Genomic DNA, 18,294 nt, shown 5'->3' with positions numbered 1-18,294 from the left:
TTTCTAATTATCTGACTCCTGCTCTACTCCTTATCTTTCTTGACCAAATTAGTAATATAGCTTTCTTTTTCTTCGTATTTACATATTCCAAACACGAGTTGAATGAGCTGTACGGAAAATCCTACTTAAAAAAGTGACAGATCTTTGCCAATGGAACATATAAAACAAAAAGGTTTGACACCTTCATATTGCAGACTTGCCCATATTTGTACATCGCCGATTAAAACCGTCCAAATCACTGCGGTCCTGAAAAAAGGTGACATATAGATAATCACTACCTTGTATTTGCAGAGATAAATTCCAATTCCACTGCCTGCTACGAATCTGGAATCTTCATCAGTTGCCATGGACGCTCTTCTGAAGCAATTTGAAAGACTTCAGAAACCAATTGATCTGGTGCAGACGCTACATGAAACCCAAGTGAAGCAAGTCCCTGCACGCTACATCCTTCCTCCCGAACAGAGACCATCTCGTCCACCTCAAGTCCAGCAATCTCTTCCTGTCATTGATCTAGCAGGCCTGGAAGATAGTGATCAACGCTTCAAGATTGTCAGTCAAATAGCCCAAGCATCTCAGGAATGGGGTTTCTTTCAGGTTTGTCAGTGCAATCACAGTTTTTGCTTTTCTTTTCTTTATCCAACCAATTTCCTGGTCGCTTTGGATTCTGATTTCATGGGTTTGCAATTGTTTTGAAGATAATAAATCATGGCATACCTTTGTCATTGCTAGAGACTGTGAAACGGGTTTCACGGGAGTTCTTTGATCTTTCTGTTGAAGAGAAACGTGAACAGTGCCCTGTGAGGCCTGGTCTTCACCTGGTTGAAGGCTATGGCCGGTTCTTTGACATCTCTGATGACTCGGTCTTGGATTGGGTTGATGCTCTTATTCATTATATTTCTCCAGAGTGGGCCAAAGCAGTTGAGCACTGGCCCAAAAACCCCTCCACATACAGGTACAACTCTATACACATATAGATACACACTGTGAAACCTTGATAATGAGCTAATTGATTGCGTCCATTCTGATACATTCCTGTGTACATTTTGAAGAGAAACATATGAAAAATACGGCGAAGAGGTAATGAGGCTTATGGAGAAGTTGCTGGGTTTTCTTTCCGAGGGTTTGGGGCTGCACCCAAAGTATATCCAAACCCTCAATAAGGAAGCCCTGCTCCAACTGAGAATCAATTATTACCCTCCTTGCCCTCAGCCAGAAATGGTGAACGGGCTTAAACCCCATTCAGATTTACATATGCTCACTGTTCTGCTGGATGATGGGGTGGAGGGTCTCCAGGTTCGGAAAGATGAGGATTGGTTCACTGTGCCCTCTGTTCCTGGAGCTCTTACTATCAACATCGGGGATTTCTTACAGGTCAGTGAAATTCTTTCAACTCTTTTTGGGATTTTAATCATTTCTGTGTATGTCCTTGGGTTACACTTTGAGCAGAGGTTTTCTAAACAATTTTACGGGGATTGTGTAATTGCAGATAGTAAGCAATGGGAAATACAAGAGTGCCGAGCACAGGGCAGTAGTGAATACAAAGCAGAGTCGCATGTCGATCGCCATGTTTCTGAATCCACAAGAGGATGTGTTGATTCATACTGCTCCCGAACTGATCGATGCAGTTCATCCCAGCTTGTACAAAGCCGTTAAAGCTGGGGAGTATGAAACCGTGCATATGAACAAGGATCCTCAAGGAAAAGCCTCCGTCGATTCTTTACGTATAGAAGAGGCGCGGGAAGTCCATGCCTAATCCTTCAATCGCATTTCTATAAGATGTCTATGTAGAGAACTATTCAAGGTATTTGAGTGGAAACTCTAACTATAAGATAGCCGCAGGTGTTGCAGTTGTTTTGATTGCAAGATATAATTTGCAAGTATATTATATCATATTATATTATATTATTGTAAGTGTTTTGGGTTTTGAATAGAAGATTTAACTTGGAGGTATATTATATATATATATATATATTTTTTATTTTTTATTTTTTGTAATTGGGTATTGTGGTTAAATGTTGATTTGTTTTTTGCACTTTTTAAATACTTCTATTGTGAAGAATTTACTTGTCAAAACTTGTGATCTCAATAAATCGTTACTAGATTCTAGACAAATTAGATTGGAAAATAAATCAGAAAACTTTTCAAAAGTGTGATAAGTAGACACTACTTATATGTTGTATATATGTGTTTAACTTCATTGCATGTGTTTAGTTTATTTTTGAATAAATGGATATTAGATCTAAGATTTTTGTGATCCATATTGTAAATTGTACGTCTTTCGTATTAATCACATCATTATGATTTTTTAATAAATGGATATTTAATATTTTTATTATAAGTTTTATTTACTTAAAAATAAATTAATGTACTGTTTTAAAAATAGTAATAAAATAATAATGTTAAAAAAAATTATATATAGAATTTGAATTTTGATTAAAATATTAATAATCATGATATGAAATATGGAAATATTAAGTAACTCGTCTATAGGTGTATATATATGAACTTTAGGTGGAAGGGGGTTTGTTGACTTTTGTTTTTTTATTGATAATGGATGGACGAGTTTAATGAAGAGCGAATATGCCAAGCATATTCTTAGTGTGATTGGTCGATTGTGTGACTGTTCAATCGACCACTCAGCAAAGGGGAAAAGGAAGAAGGAGATGTGGTAAGGTTGGCTTTGGAAGTGTTGCCGCAGTGTAGTAAAACTGAGTTGATGAATTTTGTTTAATATTATATGTTATTTGCTCAAACAATTGTTGATTTCATCTTCATTTAATAATTAAGCACCATGCATTTAATAAATTAATTTAATATGTTAAAAAAAAAGCAAACATGAAATATGATAGATTCATTATGAAAGTTATTAAAACTTAAATAATGTGATTAAATAATTTGTTCAACTGAAGTATAATTAAATAAGTACTTGTCCTATAGTCACAAAATAAAATAATATCATAAAAAAAAATAATATGTTAAAAAGTGCAAACATGAAACATAATAGATTCATCATCAAAGTTATTACAAGTTAATTAATGCGATTAAATAATTTGTTTAAGTGAAGTATAATTAAATAACTACTTGTCCTATAGTGACAAAATAAAATAATATCATAAATGAATCTTTGTTTAATAATTAAGCATGATGCATTTAATAAATTAATTTAATATGTTAGAAAAAAGAGACCAAACATGAAACATGATAGATTCATGATGAAGGTTACTAAAGGATAATAAAAGTTATGCATAAATGCATAAAATTTAATGTAATTAAATTTTTTGTTGAAGTAAGCTATAGTTAAATAAGTATTTCTCCTACGCTTACTGTGGGTAGAATGCGACATTGTTTGGTAGCTTGGTAGCTTGATTCTCTACCACTCCTTCATGTTTCTCAATTGAGATAACTACTTGTAGCAGTCGTTAGTGATTATTGTTTCTAGAATGTCGACACTCACACAAGTATTAATAGTGGTGGATACTAAAACGAGTGGCATGGGGGTGGATTCTAAAATGGGTGCCATGGTGGTGGATGGTAAAACTGCTTGCATGCTCGCGAAATTTCATATTTATGGAAGGTTGGTGTGTCCTATTGTTGTTTCTTGGACTTTGGTGCTGCAATAAAAATGCTTGGGTGCTCTTCGATTGCTAAGGTTGGCATTGCAGAGGAAGAGTAGGGTGGTCGTCTCTCCTGAAATGAGTAAGACAACTTGTCGACATTTTTGTATTAAAAGTTTGAATTTCCATTTAAAGTTTTAATTCGCATGCAAAGTTTTAATTAAAACTGTAACAATAGCTGGTGAACAATACAATCTTAGATCCATAAGCAATTAAATAGTTTAAATGATTTAATGGAAGCATTTATAGTTTTAACTGTAGGCAAATGATTAGAAAAATTCTTGTTTTCTCTTGAAAAGAGTATTGAACATGCTAATGATGAATATTGGTAAGCGAACTTTGGTTAATTCCATGAGGGAAAATTCAAAGAATTGTCTAGGAATAGTTAGAGTTCAATTGTGGAGAGGTGGGTAGCATCGCATGGGTGGAAGAGCAACCCTACAAACATAAGGTCGCTACCTTGTCGGAAAGTTGAATAAAATGTATTATTTGAAGAAAATCAATTAAATAATTGATTAATTATCAACGAGAGGCATTAAGAGCCCGTACCTAATAATAATACTAATGTTGGCACAAACACTATGGACAACATATCACTGTATATTTATTAGAGCCTCCCACAAAAAACAAAACCCTCTGGGGTTGTAAAAGTAATTGACAACATATGTTCTTAAAGCAGAGTTAAAACCTAACACCATCCATTTCGAAATGGAATAACAAATTCTAGAGTCAATGCTTGTAGCAAACTATGGATTGAGACCCTTTTTATGTACAACTTAGAATTGAAAACATCTCTATATGATGTTGAAAATATGACCCAAAAATAAAAAGAGAGAACTAGAAAAGTTAACCCAGTTAGGGTTTGCTTTCGTTTATTTTCTAGTACTTGAAGAGGGTGTAAGGTTTTTTTCATCTAAGAGCCAATATGGAGAATAGCACACCTAAAATGGAAAATGGGCATTGGTCAAGCTTTAGACAACTGAGATGAGTCAAAAATAACTAGTATAACACCTGGATAGCGTAGTTGTACCATATAAAAGGAAAAATGGTAAATATGATCATCAATTTTGGAGTCAATTAGGGAATTATTAAGCCATTTATGGGTGGTAAATAGACGATGAGGCGAGATTAATTTGAACCATGAAAATGGCATAGAAGAATCCCTAGTACGCAAGATGAACCAACAAAAGGGAGATTCTCATCACAACTTTGCTTTTAAAAAAATCAACCAACAACAATATTAATTAGGTAAAAAAGAAGAAGAAAAAAAACTTGAGCTGAGTCTTTTAGACTCCCGTAAACCCTCCGTCTCTAATTTTATGGTAAGATACATTGCCACTATAAGGGAAAAATATTTAACCGGGAGATTGAAATAATTTAGAGGAAACCCATAAAAATAGTAGCCATGAAGAAATAGGCAAACCTTAAGTAAAAATTATCTTACCTGAGGGTTCAAACATACCTTGTAATGTTGGCAAGATCTTAGAATTAGGAACAATTGTCATGGCTTGACTGTAGCAGCCTTCTGAATGGGTAAACCCTTGTCAATAGCAGAGAGAAACAAACGGAGCCGAGGAACGAGAAAATGAGACCCAAGAGGGAGAGGGGGGTGAGTTAGTTTCCCTATAACCCCCTCGATCAATCTCCAACGTCTGATGATCCCAATTCTAGAGAGTCGTGGATCTGAAAGAAATTCCCGAGATTGAACAACCAAGTGGACGAACCCGATTGTGCATCCAGAAAGTTCCAGACCAATAATGGCAGTCTGCTATCAGCCCCTCTGTCCTCTTAACAAATGTAAAAACTTCCTTTAAGCAGAATTAAAAGAACAAAACTATGAACATTACATAATAAGTACCACAAAACTCACGACCCTGTATAATAGGACAATGCTACTGTCATTTAAATTCTCATAATTCACAATGAAGAAATATTGCTCGAGGCAAGAATATCTAAACATTTGGAGACTCATGAAAAAAAAGAACAAAAAGAAAATTTGAATTTCATTCCCTTTCCAAACTGAAAACATAGCTTTACTTCAGTTAAATTAATTAGGTTACACATATATATAAACTGATGTCAACATGTGACCAGAGGTTGACCCCTCTCAGAGGAGGAAGTGAGGACCAACAACAAAACTGTAAGTTAATACATCGGGCCGGGCTAAATAAGTGCGATCTAGGTGGATATTGGTGGCCACTTGCTTATTCCACTTAGAACCCCCAGTTAGTTTCATTTGTTTCCTTGTTCGCTTTAGCATTTACTATTTTTAGCAGTTTTTAGGGTCTTGAACTTCCGGAGCAGTTTTGACCTGCTAAACAATGTTTTTTGAGGGTCTGCAGCAAGCCCATTGTTGTAGGCAAGGGCATGCGGCGAAACCTGAAATAATCGGTGAGTCCTTTCCAACAAGGTATCGTATGTACGAAACAGATATAATATGACCAAGTTACAACCCCGAGAAGTTGGCTGCCCAACTAACCCCAATGAGGCCCACAAACTCTTGGTGTTACATCTCCTGGGGTTAGGGTTTTGGTTGTTTAGGGTTTTCTCATGTTTTCCAATAATAAAGAGGCCCTTGAGCCTCATTGTAACACAGTTCAGAGGCATGTAGTCGCCACATCTCTTCTCAGAGATAAGATGCCATCACCTGAGCTATCTTATTTCCATTCTATTTGTAAACATAATTCAATATTTTTCTATTAATGTAATGAAGTGTTTTTCTGTTGCATCTTTGTGTTTATGATTATATTTGTAAGTTGTTGCATTCCTGTTTAAATTTGGATTAGTGGTATCAGAGCAGTCTGCTCTTTCTCTTTTTTTTCTTTTCATGTCCCCAATGAGGTTAGGATATAAGGAGTTAGGGCTTGATCTGGTTGAACCATTGCAAGATTAGCTTCACAAAACCTGATGATCTCCCATGGAAAAAGAAAAGAAAGACGAGGGCGTAAGAGATCCTTTCAAAATGTTGCTCGAAGAATCCCTCGAGCGACAGAGGGACACAATGATGGATAACTCTTCCCAGATCCTTTGACGACTACCCACAAGTGATGCATCTTCATCCAGCAGCCACTCTAGAGGCACCACTCCTTTTAAGGTACATGTTAACTTCGATATTCCCATATTTGAAGGCTTGATAGATGCAAAGGTCATAGATAATGGTTAAATCTGTTGGAAGGATATTTTTTAGTTCATGACTTTTCCATTCGGGAAAATATTACTTTTTCACTTCTCAAAGCCGTCCCACATGTCAAGGATTGGTGGGAAACCTACTATGAATAAAAGGACAAGAGTGAAACCTTGTTGTTTTCGATCACACCCACTTGGAATTCATTCTGAGATGCCATCAAGGAACAATATTACTCTGTCGGGAGATATGAAGACAAATACATAAAGTGGACCACACTATGATAGAGAAGGGACCAAGATGTGCGAGAGTTCACAAATATTTTCCATACCCTTCGCATGAAGCTAGGTATTAAGGATATTGAGCAATGTTTTATGCTCAAGTACCGTGATTGTTTACACAAGTACATCTAGAACGAGATGGAGTTCTTGGACATTTCCTCGCTTGGCAAGGCGTATCGGTACGCTGTCAAGATTGAGCAGAAGTTTAAACAGAAGAAGCGGGGCTTTGGATTTGCAAATCCAAAGAAAGAAAAAGGTGCTCCCAAACCATAGAAAAAAGGACCAAGCCAAGGTAGAGCTACCCAGGACATTCCACGGAAGATGCAAAAAAAGAACAACACCACGATGACGAAGAAGGACACAGGAAAATGGTGTGAGTTCCATAAGAGCTCCACTCCCAATACAAGTGAGTGTCAGGCCAAGTAGTCACTGGTGGCCAAGCTGAAGGCTTCTGAATTAGATGCAAGTTTTGACTCCAAATCATAACCCAATAAGGGAACTAACAAAGGGAGTAGATCATTGATGTGAATCCTAGTGCCATCATGGCCACCACCAAGATCCAGAAGATTGAGACTGAAGATCTAGAGGGGGGTGGGAACGCCTCTTCCACTCACAAATGTGGGTGAAGGGTTTTACGATGCAGTTCATTATCAATAGTGGGAACCAAAAGAACCTCATTTCAGTAGAGGTCATGAAGCGGCTATGCCTAAAGACTACATCACATCCACAACTGTACATCATCAGGTGGCTTCACCAAGGATGAGATTTCGTGTCAGCCAACAGTGTCGCCTTCCCTACAACATGAAGCCCTTCACATATGAGGTATTGTGTGACATCGCCCCTTTTGAAGGTTGTGATGTATTGTTAGGACAACCATACTTGTGGAAGAAACATGTTTTATATGAGTCTAGACCTCACTCTATGATTATTACTTTGGATAATAAGTTGTACAGGATACCGGAGGTAGCCCCGCCTACCGCCATCTCTTTGATCACTGCAAAGAAATCCAGTAAGATCATTTCCCAGATCAGGAAATTTGTTTTCCTTATGATTCTCCCCCAGGGCAAGAAGAAGGTTGTGGCCAGGAATTCTAGGCATGGCTCCTTTTCACAACAAAAATAGTGGACAAGGTCGTGGAGAACTATAGGGATATTTTCGCCCCACCCACAGGGGCACCTCTGCACTGCCAGGTCATGCACTCCATCTATCTAACCCCAGGCACGTTGCTGCCCAATGGACTGATCTATCGATGCTCTGTTCTAGAGAACGATGAGATCAAGAGACAGATTTAGGAGCTATTGCAGAAAGGCACATCAGGCTAGGCTCATCACCTTGTGGGAACCCAATGGTATTGGTAGAGAAGAAGGATGGGACTTGGAGGCTCTGTATTTACTATCGGGTGTTGAACAAGATCATTGTTTGGAATATGTACCCAATCTCACGGATTGATGACCTTCTAGACCAGCTAAAAGGGGCTAAATATTTCAAAAAGATTGACTTGAAGTCAGGTTATCACCAGGTGCCTATCGAACCCTCCGATGTGTGGAAGACTGCCTTCAAATCCAAGGAGGGACTTTTCGAATGGTTGGTCAAGCCATTCGGATTGATAAACGTCCCTGCAACCTTCATGAGACTGATAGACAACATCTTGAGACCCTTCACCAATGCATTTGTTGTGGTGTATTTAGATGACATCTTGAACTTCAGCCAGAGTTCGGAAGAGCACCTCCACCATTTTCGCAAGGTCCTTCAAACCCTGCTGTTGTAGGGAAAAGTATCCGATTCGGATGACCCTATCCCACTCTAAGGGTGATAGTACCTCAGCAACAACAGTAAAGAAAACTACTTAAGGTTTACTTCTTTACGAAAGCAAGAGAGAATGAGGGAATTCACTAACTGTTTCCTTGCGCTTAATGTCGAATCCAAACTCTTCTCTTCGCTGCTTGCTCCTAGATCTTTGCTCTTTTGCTGGCCCAACTACAATGAGATCCTGCAAAACAACAAAGAGGGAAACTACAAGAAGCATGCAATCATAACTGATTCAAGGATTAGCATAAATCAAATATACAATTATCACAATATATCATCGAAACAAGTGCATATAGAAGAACCTCAATAGCTTTTATTAATGAAGAAGTAAAGTTCTGAGAAGGTTACAACCATTGAAGGCCCCAATCTAGCAACACCTCCCAGCAGAAAGAATTTCTCCTCTTCACCTCCTTCAAGCAATCACCCAATAGTTCTATAGTGAAACCAACAGCATATCATTACTTTGCACAAAATTCCAGCCTCTTGAGCTCATAGGAGAGAGCTCAATATATAGATGAATTGAGAAAGGATGAGTCAGCTTGCAACTGATGTGTAGCTGCCTTGTGTCCTCTCTCTCTTCAGTTGATCTTCAGTTCTTGAGTCCACTTGGAGAACCTTGCTTCCACTTGGAGAAACAGAGCCTCTGACTCATCACAAGGCGAAATCCCTGATCCAAGTGTCATTTTTGGAAGATTCCAGAGCAATGAATCAGTGTGCCACTTGTCCCATCTCGCTCAGCGCAGGTGGCCTTTGTTCCACTTGCTTTGCAACGCAGGTACACCATGGAGGAGTTGAGTTTCAGTGCAGAAGCCTAGTGGAGCACCTGCTTTGATTTCAGGATTGCTTGTTTTTAAGTGTTTTCAGGTGGAGAACTGATCTGAGAGCTGTTGGTTTGCTGACCTTGTTCCTCTAGGGGTAGGAACATCATGTTTAGGGACTTTGGATCCCTTGGATTATTGACAATTCATGCCTGTTGCTGCAAGGCACAAAATTGTCTATAACAGATGCCCCCTAAAGTATGAGGTCGTTTATCGGGTGAAATGCTTTATTGGGAGGATCCGAAGTTCATTCAATCTGCTGAGAAGTGTCCTGTAATAAGATACAATACAATACATTATTTTTCATACTTTTTCATGATCTAGCTGAGGCGGGTATTCCCATGCTCAGCTTTATAAATTCATTTTGGTACATAGCACAGACGATTGTCTGATGATAGACTGATAATTCTCTGCTGAAATTATCATCCTTTGAGAAGGATGATCATCTGCTGCAATGATGTACATATCAAATGTCTTTATATCCTGAATATATATCGCAGCCCGGATGGATGAAACTAGATCCGGGGTCTTCAATCTCTTCCGATCTTCACTCGATGCACAAGTCGATCCATGTGAGAATTTCTTGAAGTCGAACATGGAAAGACATCGCTTGATTACCAGTCAATGATGTAAACCGTTAACAAGCGCGAGAGGAATCACCGATAAGGATGATGACCCTCAAGGTACGGCAGTACAATTCACATGGTGGGAATAAAGGACTTGGCGTCGACCACCATGCAAAATCTTCTGGTCGAAGGTCATTGATGTATACCTGTCGCCGGAAGTGAGAAACTTGCCATTGAGGCATGCAAGCTTCAAAGTACTGAAGGGGGTGTTCCTAGATCAACTCCTTGGATAATGAGCTGATGTCGACAAGGAGCGATCCGTCAAAGGAGGGCCTTAATGAATCCCACATCAGTGACACGGAACGGAGCTAGTGATTGTGATGAGGTGAAAACAAACTGTGATGTATGATTCAGGGTGGCAGTCATGAAATGGATGAAGGACAATGTATGGCAGTGGATGGGACACGGTTGACTCTTTGCAGAACAACATCTCTTGAACATATAATGACACTGATGTGATGGATTGGTAGCATTACCCCAAATGTGGATGGTGTGGCGAGGACCATGGTGATGAGACCGGTGAATGAAACAACCCAACCCGATGTGATACGGAGGACAAAGTGTCATGTTCAAGAGCGACTTGCTACCATTAAAGCTGTGAGGTTCTCCCAATTTTTCCCCAGTCATTGCTGACCAGTACCTCTTTATTTTTATCAAGCTTGAGGAGGATAACATATGCTTGTTCTATAACCTGCCCTTCGGGCAAGCCCATCGCTATGTTTTAACGAGCCTAGCGATAGGGAAACTCGTTCTCGTCTAAAGACAAGTTTGTTGCTATTTAATGAATTTAACGAGTCTAACGACAAGGATAACTCGGTCCTTTTCATTTTTAGAGAGTCTGAAAAGGTACATAAAGTCAACTCCAGAATTCCTTTTTCGTCATCTAATCCCTTAAGTCCGAAAAAGTATAAAACAATACAGAAGGGATGAATTTTCGATTGCTTTAACGAGTCGAACAAAACAAGCGCTCGATCTTTTTGTGCAATAATCCCTCAGGTCCAAAAAGATTAAAATCTAGAGGAGGGATAGCTCTTCCGGTCGCTTTAACGAGCTGGAAGGCCAAAACTCGGCAAACTTTTCATATTTTACGAGTCAGTGAAAAGAGCTCAAAGAAGACTCGTCTTTTGAGGAACGAGTGATGAACAGGGCAGCAGCAGATTCCAGGTACAGGTTGGAATTTTCCAATCACGGCAGTGTCACAAGGATGGCTTAGTGAAATCACTCTTCGCAGCTGTTCCTCAAAATGGGTAAACAAACATATGGAGATGAACGATTGGCCAAATGAACGGATGGAGGTGAGACTGCAAGAACACGACCAAGGGCTTTAATATGGCTGTCAAAGGTTACATTTACCAAGGTTATTTACCGGTTCATTTTTTCTGGGTGAGCTTGAACTCTAGGGGAAGATTGCTCACAACTTATGTTTATTTTTTAATGAGCATGAACTATGTGCTAAAACTGCTCGGATCTTGCATTTATTTTTTAACGAGCATGAACTGTGTGCTAAAACTGCTCGATTATACCAGTCTTAATACAAGAAACGCCTCAGGTGAGATAGCTATTTTTTAAGGAGCTTTATCTCACGAAGCTATGCTCCTATTTGGCAAGTTTTAACTTTTGCCCCACATCCTTTCTTTATGCAAGTTGGAAACGGCTAATCCTACGAGTTTAACGGGTTAGACCTACAGGTTTAAAGGGAGGACCTAAAAATTTAAAAAATAAATAGTCGTCCCGTGCTTGCACTCCAAAATGTTCGCATGCCCCCAGGTATAAAGTATAATTTCTAGGATCTTCCTCTTACTTATTATCCAAAAAATGGTTCGGTTCGCTGCCGCAAACTAAACTCTTTTTCCGGCGATGTCTATTACTAGGTTGCTAAGGATGGTGACTACTTGTTGCAGCAATTTCATCTCTTTCTTTGGAGGCTGCCCCTACTTATCCTTCAAAACATATGTTTTAATGGGTGAGGCTTGCCTTCAAAGATGGTGGCTACTTGCCGCCACAAATGGATCTCCTTCCTCAGGAGAGCCTATTTTTTAGACAAAGGGAGCCGATTATTTCGCTCACATAACTTTGACAAAAGAACTTTATCCTAGAACAACCCTCTCTTCCTTCCTTCGGACGGGGTACGGACTAGTCCCATTCTTCTGCGGAAATTAACTTTATACCCAAGGTTTTCTCTGCCCAAGGCAGGCCAGGGTGCATGCCCCCTGGGTCCCAGTTCTTTCTTCCGAATCACTCGCATTCATCGGGAAGTAGAACCGGGGGTGGAGGCATTCCTTGAGTGAATAAACCGTTAAGGGATGGTATTTGACTATTTGCGATGCGTGATCCTGGAAATGAAAGTTGGTCTACGAGCTTGACCATTCTTCCTTCGTGTGGAAAACACATAACTCTAAAGAGTGAGGACACTATCGCCTCCATGCAATATATATAGTCTCGTCCAAGGAGTAAGTTATAAACCAAGGGTCCCTGGACGACCATCACGCTCATATGAACTGTCTTCCCTTTCAATGTAATGGGAACATTGGGGAGAATCCCTAACGAGTGACTGGTTCCTTTATCAAAACCTGATATATTTCTCATCTCAGGTAAAAGCGCTGGGGAACCCAGTGCTTTCCAAGCAATAGAGGAAAGGATACTCACAGATGCCCCTTCATCAATGATAGTTCCAGCCATCACCATTCTGTAAATTTGGACGATGATTCTGAATGGGATATTGGCTGGTAACCGGGGTCTGCCTAGTTGATTCCAATCAAAGGATACAACTAGGTTGCTTGGTGGTGGGACCGAATACACGGCCGGATACGACCCTGACGATGTTCCTTCCTGCGATAAAGGAATGGGCGCATTGCCCTGATGCTCATCAGCGTCTGTGTTGATGAAAAGAATATGGACGGTGTCATCCTTATCCTCTTCAGTGAGGGTGTCATTTGAAGATGGGTCTTCAATGACGGAGTCATTTGAGGATGAAACCTCTGAAGGAAGAACCGGGTCAACTGTCGTTTCGACCTTTAGACTTTCGTCTGGTCTGGATTCAGTAGGTTCATTCTCAATGACCGACACTTCAGCTGACCACTTGATCGGGCCAGCTGGATTTCAACTATCGAGGGACTTGGCACGAGTTTTTGGTATCCAAGAGGAAGTCGTAACGGTGAAACCGGACGATCTTCCAAAACTCTCTTCGCCTCATCTAAGAATGGACAACGGTGGATGGCGTGATCGCCTTCACACAGCATACAGGGCGATCTTGGTCTCCCTTTTCGTCCTTCACTCTCGCTAGTTGATGGACTGCAATCAACATGACTACCAGAGGTTGATGCTACCGGATTGTGCAACCTGGGGGACCAGTCCCTTAGTATCCGGGGAATACAAGGACAATCACAATGGAAATGGGTCCCTTTGCAAATGACACATGGCGATTTAGGCCCGGTCGGTGCAGTGTGTGGATTTTTGTCAGATGTCTTTTGCTTTCCCCCAGTCGCCTTCGCGATAGGCCCCTTCTGCTTCTTTTCTCTCTTCTTCTTTTCCTTCTTCTCCATGGGAGGCTGACTTTTGCCGGCTCTACCTTGCGAAGATGAAGGATCAGAGGAAGAATTGTAAGAAGTGGAAGGCTGGTGGGTAGCTCTAGACTGGTCTGACTGTTGATTCGACTGCTCAGGGTTAGTGGTGATCTGAACTACATTAGTTGAAAAAAGCCATACAGGTAGGCCAATTGTCAATCCTGGAAGTGACAATGTGGCCATATGAGGCGCACCAACATCTCCCCAAGAGGAGAAGGGATTGGGACTTCCGCCAAGGTGACTTCCTTGGTTGGTGGGCTCCATACTTTTCAACTGAAAGATCAACGTGGGAATAACAGGTGATTATGTTTCGATTAAAATAAATTTTATTAACGACGCTTTAGACACAACTTTGCTTTTTCATGTTTTAAGAGTCGAGAAAAAGCTAAAGATGACTCTAGTCTCCTTCGATGTTTTAACGAGCCCGAAGTGACAAATGCTCGGATGGACTTTTTCAGTTATAGAGTTTGAAAAAGTCCAAAAGAAACTGCTCTGGAGTTCTAGGCAGAGGGTGTGCCAAACTTTTCGCGAAACCACAGAATACGTTTTACGGTACGGGTGGTCGATCTTCGTGAATGCTGTGTTCACTGCATCGCGATCAGTAGGGCGGCCGACACGGCTTCCTATGGATAAAGGCTTTGTTCCTATAGGGGTCTCCCAATATATACGCGACGGTACGTGGGAGCACAAGTCCGTATTAGTGCCACCGACTCTCAGGAGGAATCACCCACCTTCGTAGAGATCGACAGTCACTATGTTTAATGACGCCGAAACACGTCTCTACCTAGACCTCTATATGTTTGCGTTATGTTACAAAGCGTTGTTATGTAAATTGAATTTATTTTAATGTTGATCTTGTTTAGCAGTTTGCCTTTAAGGATCACCACGAGATGTATGTAACAAATTCCTGAATGCAGTCTAAGATGAGAAGCAAACTTTTCAATCTTTCAACTTTGAAAATCTTAACTACTGAGGGAAAAGAAAGGCAAATCTTTTCACAAAGATCATAGAGCACACACTAATGAAAAATTTCCTAAATCGTCATGCAAACAGTCAAATGCAAAATGCACAATGCATGTATTTTCTTTTCCCTTTCTTAATGTTGATGTATTACAAAAAGAAAGTTGTTATATAACTTTGATTTCGATTTAAAGCGAAAACAAACAAGTTTGTCCAAAATCAAAAGACACCTTAAGATTTACTTGTTTAATCACTGGAAATGCATGAAATCAAACCATAATGACAAAAGTAAAAAGACTAATCAGCTATGGACAACAAACAAGCTAACTCTTTAGACCAGCAAAATGCCTAACACAGGTTCAGATCTAAGAGGCCAAAAGCAAGACTAGTTCACTTTCGTTATGGGAAATTGTAAATGAAGTAAGAAATACAAAAGAACAAATACAATTTCGTTATATAACAGAGGCGGAATGATGGCAAGTAAGGTTGGTTTCAGAATAGGTACAAGAAAGACAACTTGCTGCAAAAACTATAGTGAAAACAGGCAAGAAAAAGGGAGGAAACCCCAATTGCACTAGGCAAAATTGGGCCAACGCAGGTGCTGCACAGCCAGTCTGGCTCTCAGTGCAGGTAGCCCCTTCGGGACCTGCGTTGCAAAGCAGGTAGCCTGTGTACTACCTGCTTTGGAAAACGAAAGTTACGTTTTCTCAGTTTCCGGGTCACAATTTTCTAAAAAATGCACAGTTTTTGCTCAAATCAGAAGCTATCAGTCAATCACACACTAAGGGATGACAAGGAAGATGAAAAGCTATCACTAAGAGCTTACAAGGATCCTTGTAGATCAGCTCTTCAAATCATGAACATGCTCAGAAATGAGCTAGAGTAGCTGCCCTCTACTTCGCTTTTGATATAGTCAAAAGCTTTTCGATTTGGCACTCTTTTGTTCAGGAAATGAATAGCAAAATACTACAAACAATCAAACAGATACGATCCCCAGCGGAGTCGCCAGTTTGTTGTAGGGAAAAGTATCCGATTCGGATGACCCTATCCCACTCTAAGGGTGATAGTACCTCAGCAACAACTGTAAAGAAAACTACTTAAGGTTTACTTCTTTACGAAAGCAAGAGAGAATGAGGGAATGCACTAACCGTTGCCTTGCGCTTAATGTCGAATCCAAACTCTTCTCTTCGCTGCTTGCTCCTAGCTCTTTGCTCTTTTGCTGGCCCAGCTACAATGAGATCCTGCAAAACAACAAAGAAGGAAACTACAAGAAGCATGCAATCATAACTGATTCAAGGATTAGCATAAATCAAATATACAATTATCACAATATATCATCGAAACAAGTGCATATAGAAGAACCTCAATAGCTTTTATTAATGAAGAAGTAAAGTTCTGAGAAGGTTACAACCATTGAAGGCCCCAATCCAGCAACACCTCCCAGCAGAAATAATTTCTCCTCTTCACCTCCTTCAAGCAATCACCCAATAGTTCTATAGTGAAACCAACAGCATATCATTACTTTGCACAAAATTCCAGCCTCCTGAGCTCATAGGAGAGAGCTCAATATATAGATGAATTGAGAAAGGATGAGTCAGCTTGCAACTGATGTGTAGCTGCCTTGTGTCCTCTCTCTCTTCAGTTGATCTTCAGTTCATGAGTCCACTTGGAGAACCTTGCTTCTACTTGGAGAAATAGAGCCTCTGACTCATCACAAGGCGAAATCCCTGATCCAAGTGTCATTTTTGGAAGATTCCAGAGCAATGACTCAGTGTGCCACTTGTCCCATCTCGCTCAGTGCAGGTGGCCTTTGTTCCACTTGCTTTGCAACGCAGGTACACCATGGAGGAGTTGAGTTTCAGCGCAGAAGCCTAGTGGAGCACCTGCTTTGATTTCAGGATTGCTTGTTTTTGAGTGTTTTCAGGTGGAGAACTGATCTGAGAGCTGTTGGTTTGCTGAACTTGTTCCTATAGGGGTAGGAACATCATGTTTAGGGACTTTGGATCCCTTGGATTATTGACAATTCATGCCTGTTGCTGCAAGGCACAAAATTGTCTATAACACCTGCAACAACACAAGTTGTGTGCTAACTTGGAGAAATACACCTTTGTCTTGAACCAGGTTCAATATCTAGGATACATCATTGATGAGTAGGGTGTACATCTAGACTTTGTTATGGTCCTATAATTATAGGATCTCAAGGTGATTGAGTATTTTATCTCAGAAATCTCATATTGTAAATAATTTTCAATCTGCAAATGATTTCCAAAAGAAAATAGAATAAAAATGAAAAGAGGGTATAAAAAAAAAACATTGAAAAACGAATAAAAGATAGAACCCCATCAAAGAAAGAAAAAGAAAAAAAAATACTGAAAGCGTTGCAAATTCAAATGCCACTACTGATAGATAGTTTTCTTCCTCATTGGTAAAGAAATGTTGTGTGCAGCTTGTTTAAAACATGGGGGCTTCACTCAATGAATCTCTGACATATCACCTGCGTTCATGGCATACTAAACAATACCCATAAATTGATTACATATTGGAAAATACCTCTAGAAATAACATTATTCAACCCCCTTCCAATATGAACCCAACACAACTCCCTAATTTAAAAAACCCCTACTTTCACTAGATACTGTAGGTATCCATTTTTCCATTAACATTTTTTATACCCCTTTTATATTTTTTCATTAACTTTCAGCTCCATTTTTTATACCTACCAATATAAAAGCCCTTTACCCCCTATATATCCCCCAATATATTAAGTCAATTTTTCCTCAATATATATCCCCCAATATGAACCGACGTGGTATGGTATTTCTACCTCAGTGAAACCCCTATTGTTTAAAATGCCATAATGATTAGTTATTTGTTTAATCATACAGTATAATCATGGTTAAACATGTTTGAATTTCTGTAAATTAGATTAGAGAATAAAATATTTGCCAAACAGTTTAATCTTGGTAAATCAATAGCTAGGTAGAAAATAACATTGGTTCAACTGTTTAATCTGAATCAATAGGAGAAATAAGAGATAGGATTTAAGTAGTTTTTTATTTTCTATAGAAGAAATAATTATGTGTTTTCTAGTCTAAATGCACCCCTTTAGAAAAAAATAAAAAATGTTAGTTTAGAAAAGAGATAAAGTTAAAGGGTGGGTAGAAATAGTTTGGTTTCTAGAATATTTATGTTTCCCTTTATCCTAAGTCTTAGTGACATTGTAAAAGAAAAGACAAGAAGGGATAATCTATATTCATTAATTATTTCTATCCAAAGTGTTATCCTAATTTTCAAGCAAATATAAAAAGGTGTTGTTTTGCAACCAGCTCAGAAAATAGAAGAAAAGATAGATCAATGCCTTCAAAATTAGCCTCTTCGAGGGGGAAACCTCCTTTACATTACAAAAATAAACAATTCTTGGATGATACAAATGATTAAACCTCCTTTCTATATATAGGAGTCTAAGGGGTCATGTTGGGTAGCGATGGCCCCGCGTAAC

General features: G+C 39.4%; 1 protein-coding gene across 1 annotated transcript; it reads left to right on the top strand.

Annotated features, from left to right (window-relative positions):
• The first annotated feature begins 229 nt into the window (after nucleotides 1–229).
• On the top strand, nucleotides 230–1,941 carry LOC149148430 (jasmonate-induced oxygenase 4-like). Its single transcript, XM_089440233.1, has 4 exons — nucleotides 230–594; nucleotides 696–952; nucleotides 1,050–1,371; nucleotides 1,487–1,941. Exons 1-4 carry the CDS (start codon nucleotides 346–348, stop codon nucleotides 1,751–1,753), a joined length of 1,095 nt encoding a protein of 364 aa, XP_089296359.1. The 5' UTR covers nucleotides 230–345; the 3' UTR covers nucleotides 1,754–1,941.
• Nucleotides 1,942–18,294: the final 16,353 nt, after the last annotated feature.

This window comes from Pinus tabuliformis, chromosome 9 (genome assembly GCF_031772625.1).
Source record: "Pinus tabuliformis cultivar Carrire ecotype Pingquan chromosome 9, CPIR1, whole genome shotgun sequence".
Taxonomy (NCBI): Eukaryota; Viridiplantae; Streptophyta; class Pinopsida; order Pinales; family Pinaceae; genus Pinus; species Pinus tabuliformis.
This window is presented reverse-complemented; position numbering and strand designations above follow the sequence as displayed.